At 44.3% G+C, this 13112-nt stretch overlaps 1 protein-coding gene across 1 annotated transcript in view; it reads right to left on the bottom strand.

The window, feature by feature from the left end:
- Nucleotides 1–3626: 3626 nt before the first annotated feature.
- The window catches only part of OTULINL (OTU deubiquitinase with linear linkage specificity like), a 148136-nt gene continuing 138650 nt past the window's right edge, over nt 3627–13112 (bottom strand). The window contains exon 8 of the mRNA XM_030209974.1: nt 3627–5205. Within this exon, the coding sequence (XP_030065834.1) occupies nt 5026–5205 (180 nt within the window). The 3' untranslated portion in view covers nt 3627–5025. The remainder of the gene's footprint in view (nt 5206–13112) is intronic.

Below are 13112 nucleotides of genomic sequence, written 5' to 3'. Positions count from 1 at the left end.
TCTTCTGACGTCAAGGAAATGACGTCAGAAGAAGGCGGGACATTGAGCGAAGGGAAGACTAGGAGAGACGTCGGGAGCGCTGCCTCCTTCACTGATGCTGCACCTTCGCTGCCGGATGGAGGTAAATTTAAAAGGGATCTTGGGGGGGGGGGAGAAGAGGGCGGGCAGTTGGGACATGGGAGCAGGAGGGCAGGGCAGAGAGGAGCGTGGATGGGAGGGCAGCGATCATTTTCATGGTGGGGGGAGGGGGTGCGCGCGCGCCAACTGTTCGTCTGCGGGGGGAGCGCTGGGGGCGCCAACTGATCTTCTGCAGGGGGGCGCCACAGACCCTTGGCACGGCCCTGCCCCAGAAGGCACAATATGCTGATCTTGTTACAAGTTAACAAGAAAAGCTTCAAAAATCTTCCCACAGATACATGTTCCTGAAACCTGACAGTCAAAGTTTCACTTCAGCTACCTTTTTAAAAACATTAGGTTTCGGGTGTGCTCATTCACTGAACATTTTCTAGTGTCATTCTCCAAAACAAAAAGTGGCAAGGTGGAAGGGGAACTGCCCAGCTGCACTTTTCCACAAGTAGGCTGTATCAGACCCTTCCACTTGAAATGGGCAGGGGCAGGTCAGCAGTGAGTATTCTACAATGCTCTGAATGCTGCCTGTCTACCATCCTCTGTGTCTTTAAGAAGGCAGTTCTGAATGGACACTGCCTCGCCAGCTAAGCAGAGCTGTAGAGAAAATGTCAGAGAGTGCCATAGGGTAGAGGAGGCCGTGCCCTTCCAGCAGACACCCCTAGGAGGCTGCCTCCTGCGTAGAACAGGAAATCTAGCTGAACAGTAAATACTGTTAGTGTTCATTTACTGGAATCCTTGGAACAATTGCCCAACAGCAACAGGATAGCCATACTGAACATTAATCAGTCTCTTTGTCTTTTTCCTGGATAGCGCAATTTTTAACCTTTTAAATATAATCTCATGCTCTGGAAAGTTCCTAGATTCATTTAGGACATGAAATTTCAGAAGCAATTGTACTACCAGCCTGCTTGAGGCAGAAGGGGATGTGTTTGGTGCTGGCAGAGGTGCATTCCTACACAGACTTCTTTTCTCCCTTCTCTTCTACATTTCACTTCTTGCCTTGTCCTCAGGGTTTCTAAGGAGAAGAGGAGGATTGTAGGGGAGAAGTGACCGAGTGTTTAGAGCAGCCTGAGACATATTAGGGAAACCAGGGTTCAAATCTTGCTTCTCCCACTGATGCTCCATGTGACCTCAGGCAAGTCACTTCATCTTCCACTGCCTGAGGTACAAACTGGGACCCTCCTTGCCCCTGAGGACTTACATTCTAAGCCCCTCACTTATGCAGCTGCATTAACAATTTCACACACACACTAAAGAACACAAGCCACATTGATGGGTCCTATTCTCAGAACTGCAAGGGGGCTGACTTTCTGAGTGGGAGATTTAGGGCCTGCCCATAGCTCTGCCCCTGGCACAAGCTGGTTCGCAGCTAAGAGCACCAGAAGGGGACTAGCAGCAGCAGATGACGTTTTATGAAGGCATTTCCTGCTATTGCTGGAAAGGGAGGTTTTCAGCGGGAGATCCCAGCTCCCCAGTGGGAGTGCGGGAGATGACTTGCTGAAAAGTGGGAAACTTGGTAGGTCTGTATTCCAGGGGCATAGCCAGACCTCGTGGTGGGAGGGGGCCAGAGTCCGAGGTGGGGAGGCACATTTTAGTCTGCCCCCCCACCGCCTCACCACTCCCCCTGCTGCCCTGCCGCACCCCACAGCAGCAAATACCTTTGCTAGTGGGGGTCCCCAACCCCCGCCAACTGAAGCCTTCTCCAGTGCCGGTTTCCGGCGCTACCATGTTCCCTGCCCTCTCTTTCTCACATCCTGCACGCTTCTTTAAGTGAAACTGAGCAGTTTCACTTAAAGAAGCGTGCAGGACGTGAGGAAGAAGAGAGAGCAGGGCAAGCTATGCGACGGCGCTGGAGACCGTTGCTGAACAAGGCTTCAGTTGGCGGGGGTTGGGGACCCCCATCAGCAAAACTAGGGGCCTGGACCCCGGTGGCCCCACGTAGCTACACCACTGCTGTATTCTATAATCTAGGTGTCTGCATTTGTGCACCCCCTTATGTACATAAATATCTAGAATACTAGCAGCACATACGTGTACACTTACCTGTGTAAATGCCAGTAGGATGCCTAAGCAAATACCCAGTCAGTTTACATAGGACATATGGGAAAGGGGAGCATATACATGGATAGAACATGGGCTGACTCCCAGTTAGGCACATAACTATTCTATTGTGAGATTTCTATTTCACTTTTAATCTCAAGATGCAAAGTGGATTAAGATTAAAGAAATATCCCATTCGGATAGAATATACAACTATTTGATAATCGACACAATTAAAAATTGTCAACACATCATTAAAAATGATTTCTGTAAATCAGGAATCTAAAAAGAAAAAAAAAACTTACGTTTTTAAAACTTTTTGAAATGAACTGAAAGGTGTAGTAGTCAAGCGAATTCTCACAGGGAGGCTATTCCATATTTTAACTCCCTGAAATGGAAATAAACCTTCCCATATAGACTTCAAACACATATTCTTTAACTTATAGAATACAGTAAATTATGGCATCCCTTTGCATTTTAAGCACCCACACTTACAACGGGTCTATGGCTGGTGTAACTGCAGGCACCTAAATGTTAGATGCGCCGATTCTAGGAGACACTAGTCTTCTATAACGGAATCTGGACCATCATAGAAGAGGCTTCTCCCGCACATCCTCGGGGGCATCTAAATGGAAGAACCCAGTTGTACAGTTCCCCTTAGTGCTTAACTCCCATCAACACAGGGAAATACCCACTGTACCTGAAATATAATTCACCATGAGCCTGGAGTTGGAAAGGTAAGGAGTAAATCTAAACCCTGCGCCCTTCTTCTTTCCAACTCCCTTTCTTCAGCACTGCTAGTCTCCTTCCTCCCAATCCCTCCCAGTGAAAAAGACCACCTTCTCCAGATGGGAAAAAAGCCCTCTTCTGTAGATGGCAAGGGGCAAACTGATTCCCATGCCACCACTTCTCTCAGAGTCATGGTGAAGGGATACCCCAGGTTCTGTATTCCTGCTATTGTTGTGACTCTTCTTTGGGTCCTGGGGAAATGACTTCTTGATTTAATGTTACAAGATATCTCTGAAACATATTTTCCACTTGCTAGGTTTCATTTTTCAGTCACTGCTGGCGACCACAGACTTTTGCACTGCGGTTTCTGCATAGTGCTAAACATATCCAACTCTGACTTGCTTCAACAAAAGGGCAACGCTCTGAGAAGTCTCCCAGTACACTACTACATGCTTGCAAAAACAAAAATAAGCAAAAAGGTTAAATGAAGCACAAAACAACTTTCCATATTTAGTTTGTTAGAAATCACAAATCTCATATAAACACAAAGCAATTTATTTTAAGGAAAATACATAACTTACATTTTAAAGGAAAAGACGGAATGCTTTATATTATAAATCAACTTGTTAAGGCTTTCAACTTGAATTTGAAGCCTTCATGAAATAAACTAGATACTGTGGCATTACACAATCTCTTGACAATTTCATCAATGTATTGTGGTTACCCTGTTTTTTTGCTCAGATGTGTACAACCATAGCTAGAATTTGCTCCAATTTCAGCTGTGACTGTATGGGCCTTCACTCATGACTAATTGGGATCTTCCTTAATTATTCATCCTTTTCCTTCTCTGCCACCTAACCCAATCAGTGACAGCGCACACTTAAAACCAGTCACTAGGCTTCACTGTTGAGCACTGGCTGCGACTCCTCCCTCTAGAACTGTGCATACTTCATCCATAGAGCCTTCATCCCCAGTTCCCCACCAGCCTACTTCTGTAAATTAAACCCAGATCTCCAGCACAATAGCTCACTATGCTGCCACTGGAGCATGGGGCCAATCTGTTCGATTTTGGCTTTCCAGATTCCTTTCACGCTGATGGGCTACCAGACGAATGGGAACTGGCCTCTTACGTGCATCGTCACCATCAGCCTTCATTCACCACTACCTTCTATCCCCTGTCCCTTCTCAGCCCAGCCACTAGAATGACAGTTCTCAGCTAGGGGTCACCGACAACTGATCTTTCCGTTGCCTGGCTGACATGGGCTCTAAGTCCAGCCACTAGATATCACTGCTGAACAGTGGCTGCGACCCCCCTCCTCCCTAAGGGCTGTGAATGTTCCCTCTGCAGCATCCCCAGCACCAGCTAGAAGACAGGCTCGAGTACTGCATGGCAATGGACATCGGTTGCCACTGAGTTCATCTCAGTCTATTATTTTTATGCTTTATGAACTCAAGGATTCCCTAGAACTGAAATACCCAACTATGCAACTGAACATGGAGTATACCTTTTCCTAGACAGCGAGCTCCATTTTTCAGCCTTGCCATAGGATAAATCCATTTGAAAACAGGACCTGTGGGCCCTTTTCGGATCTTTAGGGCTGGCACATATCTTCCGCATAGAAACAGCTGGAATAGACTGAATTTAATACATCTGGTCAATTTGATTTTTTTCCCTACATGTAAGAACGCAAGATGTGTCACATACATTTACATCTTCTCTACACAGAACATATGCACCAGTCTTACCATGTGGACTTTCCAAACTGCTCTACAAACACCTACCCATGAGGTGAGCTGCTCCCCCTCCAACTGCTAACACAACAAGCAAATTTGTCTTTCATTCATCAGCCAAAAACTGCCTGTTTTTCCATGGTTCTTCACCAATACCTCCAAAAATAAAAATTACAGTGCAGTCCACGCCTTTTTTATATCATTCCGACTTTACTCCATCATTCTTTTGGGACCCTGTGTAGGGAGAGGAGGTTTTCCTAAAAGTGAAAAACTGTAGATAAATAGGGCCCATTCATTCAGGATGCTCCTTTGCGCCATAGAAAAAGCTGAGTTATCCACTGGAGGTCCTTTCTCATTTGTGTGCTTGGATAGAAACGATCTTTACTGCGGTTGGCCTTATCTTCTAATAACTGGTATGAAGTAGTGAGCATCATCCTCTGTAAGAAGGATCACTTCTTGCCATTCTCGGGGAACCTCCTCTGGATAACATACCAGGAAATCTTCCTTGCCAAACATGCACAACCTGAACACTTTGATCTTCACTTCAAGTGAGCAGCCAATAAGGAACATCTCAATCTGGCAAGAGGGACAAGGAGGGCGGGGGGGGGGGGGGGTGGAGAGGAGAGAGATAGAAAAAGTCTATGTCAGCGTGAGGTTGAGGCACTTGAATGAGGCACTTGAATGCACACTTTGTCCTGTGATGCTACTTGCTTGTTCAGTCATATATGTAGCACAAACACATTCATATGTTGCATAAGGATTTTGAAGACGAAATAATTATGTTTTCAATCAAGAAAAAGAATGAGGGGTCATCCTCTTGAGACTAGCAAGATAGGGGGCAATGTTCATCCTGCGGTGTTTTTACATCTGGATAGTAGTCAGCACTGGACCATGGCCAGACACTAGTGCTGAATAATGTGGGTGCCACTGAATGTCAATGGATAGGCCCACAAAGGGGATTTAAATGGCCAGAAGTAAGTCACTTTGAATATCGACCCTAGACTTTTTACTGTCCTAAATTTATCTGGGTAGTTAACCTGTTAGTAGAATGAATACTGCTGCTAATCCCCGGATTCTATGTTGTGCGTGCAAATCAGGGCACATAGTCAATTTTGTGAATGTTAACTTAATTGCTTCGATAATTGCCACTAACAAGCAATTATTGGCAGGAATTATCACAAATTAGAATTTATGCCTGCAACTTTCTAAGCATAGTCTGTAAATTCTAAAGCACAGATTACAAAAGGGGGCAGGGTCATGGGAGGAGCATGGGTGGGTCATGGGTGTTCCTAAAAATGACATGCACTGTTTACAGAATACGCCCGATCTGCGCCCAAATTAGGCATGGGCATTTACACCAGGTTTTAGTTGGTATAAATGGTCATGCCTAAATTTTAGTTGTGGGGAAAGGCACTATGTGTATTGTATTCTATAAACCGCACCTAACTTTAGGCGGGGTTTATAGAATACTGCTAGGCGCAATTTTTTTCAGCGCCATTTATAGAATCTAGTCCTAATTTGGTAACTCCTGGCTCCACCCGGACTCTACCCCCAGATCACCCTGACACTGCCTAGAGAGCACTGAAGCGTTCTGCCCAGATATTCACCAGCACTATTTGGGTATGTACCACTGAAAATCTGGGTTTGGCATGGCCAGCACTACTTAACCAGGTTATATAGAGGTGACTATTGGGCTCATATAGCTTCATAATTTTCAGAGGAATACAGAGCTTTTTAAAATCAAACTTACTATTAGGGGGAGGTTTTTTTTTCTTTGAGATCTGCTGGTTAATTACCATTCCTGCAGCATCTTTTCAGGTAGGGGAGGGGTTTGGGGGGGAAATAGAATCACTGTCGATTTATGTGACTCTTAGGCTACAGGCCAGATTTGTCTGGCTTCTATTATTATTTGGTTTGCAGATAAGGGGTGACTATTCCTCCCGGGGGGGGGGGGGGGGGGGGTTAGGGGAGGGGGGGAAGGGAGGCTGGGTGGGAAAGGGAGAAAATGTTAAAATCCCTTTTTCCTGCTGATGGCTTTTCATAGTTCAGTCTTAGGAAGTATGTTTTGCTATTCAATTTATGCTATGTGATACTTGTTGGTAATGTTTAACATGCTGGATTCTTAATAAAAACTGTTGGAAATAAAAAAAAATCAAACATACTAACTGTGTAAGAGACTGCCTCAGAAGGCGATGCTTGTGGCATCTCCTGATATATTTACGAGGAGGTTGGAGAGCAAACAATCGGTGACTATAACGATGTGCTTAGATTTTTGGTACTGATCCAGGAAGACGATATTTTGGAGGTCATAAGGTCAACTCCTCCACTGAGTACAACATTTCACTGGGACAAGCATTTCATTATGTCTTCCTTTAGATCAGCTTTAAAGTATCTGCCATACAGGCAGCTGAAAAGAAGGGGTTGAACGTGATGAACTCGTAATACCCTTGTAACCTAATTCAATATATGAGTTACTGCATCCTTTAAAAATATATAGAAATTTTGACTACAAGAGGAAGTTACATACAAATACAGTGTGTGAAGGTGGTCATAAGTTTTGATCTTGCCTCAGCCCCAAAACTTACACATTGCCCTAATTTGTGCCGTCAATTTATTTAGCATCAAGATCACACCTAAAGGTCACCATAGTAGAACTATTTGGAATGGTAATTTGCCTCCTTTTGCTAAACTGAGGAGCATGAAGGGAGGGGGAGTACAGCAGTCCTGCTTGCTGTAGTCTTGCAGTAACCACATAAATAAAATCTGTTCCCAGGCTACAGCCACTTTCACGATGATGTTTCCAACTTGAGCCCCCCCCCCCACCCCCACCCGATGTCACTTCTGTTGTGGGCCCAGGGCTATGGGGGGGCAGTGCTTCCCTCCTATGTGCCCAATGTGCAACGTTCTTCTCTCTCCACCAGGACTGAATGCCCCCTCTTGTCCCCCTCCTGTACTCGAACTCCCCCCCCCCCTCATAGGCGGGGGCACCAGCAGCTAAATCGGCCATCTGCTGCTGACACTGGATCTTCCCTCTGCTGCAGCCCGCCCCCTTCTGATGTCACTTCTTTCTTCCACAAGCGTGGGCCGCAGCAGAGGGAAGTTCCAGTATCAGCAACAAACAACTGATTTAGCTGCAGGACCAAAGGAAAAGGTCAGTAGTGGGGGAGGGGGAGGCAGCAGGACTGGGGGGGGGCAGCGGTGGTGGCAGCAGCAGCAGGACGGGGGGGGGGGGGGGGGGCAATGGTCCTCATTGCCCAGGGGCCTAGACCACTCTGTCTGCCCTGCTATCTACTAAGAGGCCCTTTTACCAAAGCTCCATGCGCACTAATGGAATTAGCACATGCTAAATAGCCCATTTTATATCTATGAGCTTCTTAGCATTTATCACACACTAAGCTTTAGTAAAAGGGCCCCTTAGGGTCCTAATGATGAAACTTTTAACAATTTGCCTCCTTTTGTTAAATGAGGTAGGAGAGGGGGCCTGGAGCAGTCCCACTCACCCTGGGTTTGCAGTACCCATACTAAAACCCCTTTTCCTTGGCCAGAACTGCCTACACTGTGGCATTTCCAGCTTGGTCTCACCCACCCTATCTGATGTCTCTTTGGGTGGGATGGCTATTTACTGAGGCCCCCACTGTCTGTAGTGGGTTGTCCTGAAGCGGTATTAAAGGTATATGCCTCTTTGAGAGCCCTCCTTTAGAGCTATGAGGATCATACATAATTATAAGGATTTTTGTTTTTTCTTGTAGTGGATTTGAGTTTTTAAGTTGGGCTGGGGTGATTTATTTGCATTCTTGGGGTTGGTATGAGGTATATAGAGTTGAATTATATGTTCTGTTAAGAATAAGGAACTGAGGGGGTGGAGTATAAATTATTGGAAGGGAGAGTATATTGCAAATCACCTTGAGAATTAATTGCATCAGCAGGCATTTCATTAATCAAAATAAATAATACATTTGTGAAGAGCCAAAGAAAGGTAATGAGATCAAAAGGATATACAGGTAGGAAACAGATGCATGAGGTTTTTATCATATTTTCAAGAAGTCCAGACCAGGATCTAAATTTGGATACATCGGTGACTAGTTTCGACCAAAGTATTAAGATGGATTTGGAGGAGTTAATCCCAATGCAGGAACATCAACTGTGTAGGAGAGGGGAGTTTCAGTTCTCAAAGGAGATGACCAGAAGTTGGACAGGGAACAGAGTGGCTGATGCAGAAAAAACTTTTTTGCACAGAAGCAAATCCTTGTGTTAGACATCAGCGCACAGCATATTAAAATGGAGACTAATAGGTGTTCCACCCTGATGGAGAGAACTGGTGCAGAAGACTTTAAGACAAGCTTGAAAGAGAAACCCTACCTAATAACAGGGAGGCAAACTCTCTTTTTTTCATGTTCTCTGTGTCCAGCTCTGATTGACTAAGGAGCCCCTAAATATGATAGATCATATTCCTGTCATAAGTTTTTTGATGCCTGTTCTATCTCAGTCTTTATAATACACAATTTGCACCTTTGTGCATTAGGGAGAAACTATGGAATAAAGTCAAGCTTACTAAACAACTTGGGTAGGCTACTGGTGGCTCCGGCAATTAACCCCTAATTACCACCACTCTATCACAAATCCCACAACATATCCCATTATGGCCAATATTAGATCATGTTTTTTTCACTGCATGATAATACTGTGGATAATGGGGTTACAAGCCGCCTCAATCAACAAATGGAACAAAATCCTCGTACTTATCACGCCAAGATGAGGCCCCCCCGCCCCATCAACTGGAAAGACCAAATTATAAAAACCAAAACAAAGCAGAGATCAACATCCTAACCAATACCAAAAAGATAAGCACAACAATCTTAATGGCCACACCATCAAAAAAGATAGAATGCACAGACATTTACAGATTGTTAAGAACACCAACATCAACACTGATACACATGTACCCATTCCTACAGGTTACATAAATGCGAGATCAGTGGTGAACAAGTCAACCATAATTAGAGACTGGATTGAGACCGAGCAATGAGGTGGCTGCAAATGCAAGATGACCCAGTACTGCTTGAATTATGCCCACCAGGATATAAAATAACACAAAACAACAGAACTAAAAAGAAAGGAGGCGGGATCGCCTTAATAGATAAATCCTTTTTTACAGTAGAAACCATAGATGAACTATATCCCCTGCGACTGAAATCATAGCATGCAAAATCAAGGGACTCAACATTAATTGATCAAGTGTGCGGTATACTTTTCTATCGCCCACCTGGAAGATGGTCCAACACCCAAGATGACTTCATATCAAACATCTGCACAAATTTCTCGAATGTCTTTCTACTAGGTGATATCAATCTACATCTAGACAAGCAACATGACGCCAACACCATGCTTCTAACAAACTTCCTGAATTAATTGAACTTCAAAAAGGCACTAGCCACCTCATCTCATGTAAAAGGTCATCAATTAGACATACTAGTTTACAGGTTCTTATCCAATAACAACCATACAACAGGGAATCATAACTAGACAGAGGTGCCATGGTCAGACAATAACAAACTCACCTCACAGTTCAATGGAATGAGAACGGCAAAAGCACAGAACCAAGGACACCACACGCTGCCCTAATCAAAGGAAAGTGGACATCCATAGCTTCTGGTCAACAGTGATGAATGACTAAACATAATACCCACTAATATTCACTTCATGAGAATCTGGGACAAACTAAATGGAAACACACTAACGAAACTGGTCCACTCAAAATTAAAACAAAGAGGAAATGACAACCGTGCCCCTGGTTCAACAAGGAACTATTAGAGATGAAAAAAACTGCAGGAAACTGGAAACAAAACGGTCCAAAAACAAACCAGATATGAACAAAACCACATGGAGGAAAGTCATAAGCAAGTAAAAAAAACACTTCATAAAAAGAGCCAAAGCAGAATACTATGTGCACCCAGAAGAGATAAACACACAAAAAAACATATATGCACCAATGAAAAATGTACTGAACACACAAGCTCTGAAAACATCAAACAAAAACACACACAATATTTTGAGGAAAAAATAATAAAAATAAGATCAAACCTAGCTGCAACACAAACAACACTCATAGATTTCCTACACAAATGAGAAATCAATGAGGACCATATCAAGACAGAATCTAGTCCTCCAAGATACCAACAACCGGCTGAGTTAAAGCACTACTGACAAAATATGTACAGTGGTGGAAATAAGTATTTGATCCCTTGCTGATTTTGTAAGTTTGCCCACTGACAAAGACATGAGCAGCCCATAATTGAAGGGTAGGTTATTGGTAACAGTGAGAGATAGCACATCACAAATTAAATCCGGAAAATCACATTGTGGAAAGTATATGAATTTATTTGCATTCTGCAGAGGGAAATAAGTATTTAATCCCTCTGGCAAACAAGACCTAATACTTGGTGGCAAAACCCTTGTTGGCAAGCACAGCGGTCAGACGTCTTCTGTAGTTGATGATGAGGTTTGCACACATGTCAGGAGGAATTTTGGTCCACTCCTCTTTGCAGATCATCTCTAAATCATTAAGAGTTCTGGGCTGTCGCTTGGCAACTCGCAGCTTCAGCTCCCTCCATAAGTTTTCAATGGGATTAAGGTCTGGTGACTGGCTAGGCCACTCCATGACCCTAATGTGCTTCTTCCTGAGCCACTCCTTTGTTGCCTTGGCTGTATGTTTTGGGTCATTGTCGTGCTGGAAGACCCAGCCACGACCCATTTTTAAGGCCCTGGCGGAGGGAAGGAGGTTGTCACTCAGAATTGTACGGTACATGGCCCCATCCATTCTCCCATTGATGCGGTGAAGTAGTCCTGTGCCCTTAGCAGAGAAACACCCCCAAAACATAACATTTCCACCTCCATGCTTGACAGTGGGGACGGTGTTCTTTGGGTCATAGGCAGCATTTCTCTTCCTCCAAACACGGCGAGTTGAGTTCATGCCAAAGAGCTCAATTTTTGTCTCATCTGACCACAGCACCTTCTCCCAATCACTCTCGGCATCATCCAGGTGTTCACTGGCAAACTTCAGACGGGCCGTCACATGTGCCTTCCGGAGCAGGGGGCCTTGCGGGCACTGCAGGATTGCAATCCGTTATGTCATAATGTGTTACCAATGGTTTTCGTGGTGACAGTGGTCCCAGCTGCCTTGAGATCATTGACAAGTTCCCCCCTTGTAGTTGTAGGCTGATTTCTAACCTTCCTCATGATCAAGGATACCCCACGAGGTGAGATTTTGCGTGGAGCCCCAGATCTTTGTCGATTGACAGTCATTTTGTACTTCTTCCATTTTCTTACTATGGCACCAACAGTTGTCTCCTTCTCGCCCAGCGTCTTACTGATGGTTTTGTAGCCCATTCCAGCCTTGTGCAGGTGTATGATCTTGTCCCTGACATCCTTAGACAGCTCCTTGCTCTTGGCCATTTTGTAGAGGTTAGAGTCTGACTGATTCACTGAGTCTGTGGACAGGTGTCTTTCATACAGGTGACCATTGCCGACAGCTGTCTGTCATGCAGGTAACGAGTTGATTTGGAGCATCTACCTGGTCTGTATGGGCCAGATCTCTTACTGGTTGGTGGGGGATCAAATACTTATTTCCCTCTGCAGAATGCAAATAAATTCATATACTTTCCACAATGTGATTTTCCGGATTTAATTTGTGATGTGCTATCTCTCACTGTTACCAATAACCTACCCTTCAATTATGGGCTGCTCATGTCTTTGTCAGTGGGCAAACTTACAAAATCAACAAGGGATCAAATACTTATTTCCACCACTGTACACACCAATTGCCTACTTGACAGCTGCCTAAACTACATGATGGAAAACCCACCAGATTGGTTCATCAAACACATAACTGAACACATAGAATATATGTTCTCGAAAGACCATTTTCCCTCTGACAAGGGCAACATCGTACTCACTCCACGCCCTAAAGATGCCACCAGAAAGATCGGTAAACTCACTAATTACAGACCAGTGGCATCAATACCACTGCTGACCAAAACAATGGGGAGACTAGTAGCACAACAATTAATGGAATACCTAACACACTACTCAGTCCTTCACAGCTCTCAATCAGGCTTTAGACTATGCTATAGCACTGAAACAGTTAACCACCCTGTTCACAAAATTCAGAAGAATAATAAGCCAAGGCCAGTCAATACTACTACTACAATTCGATATGTCAAGAGCCTTCAACCAATAGATCACACAGTACTAATGACTTGACAGCATAGGAATAACTGAAGCAGAAGCAGCCTGGTTCAACAGTTTTCTAAGAACTAGATCCTATCTTATCAAGATGTCCAATGAATTTTCAGCCTTCTGGATCCCTCAATGTAGGGTCCCTCAGGGTCCCCGATATCATCAATATTATTCAGTGTCCTGATGGCTCCACTTGGCAAGAAACTGTAAAAAATGGGTTTAAACCCATTCATATATGCACATGATGT

The sequence above is a fragment of the Microcaecilia unicolor genome, chromosome 1 (genome assembly GCF_901765095.1).
Source record: "Microcaecilia unicolor chromosome 1, aMicUni1.1, whole genome shotgun sequence".
In the NCBI taxonomy this organism is placed as follows: domain Eukaryota; kingdom Metazoa; phylum Chordata; class Amphibia; order Gymnophiona; family Siphonopidae; genus Microcaecilia; species Microcaecilia unicolor.
The sequence above is the reverse complement of the archived record's forward strand: the minus strand, read 5'-3'. Positions and strand labels throughout refer to the sequence as shown.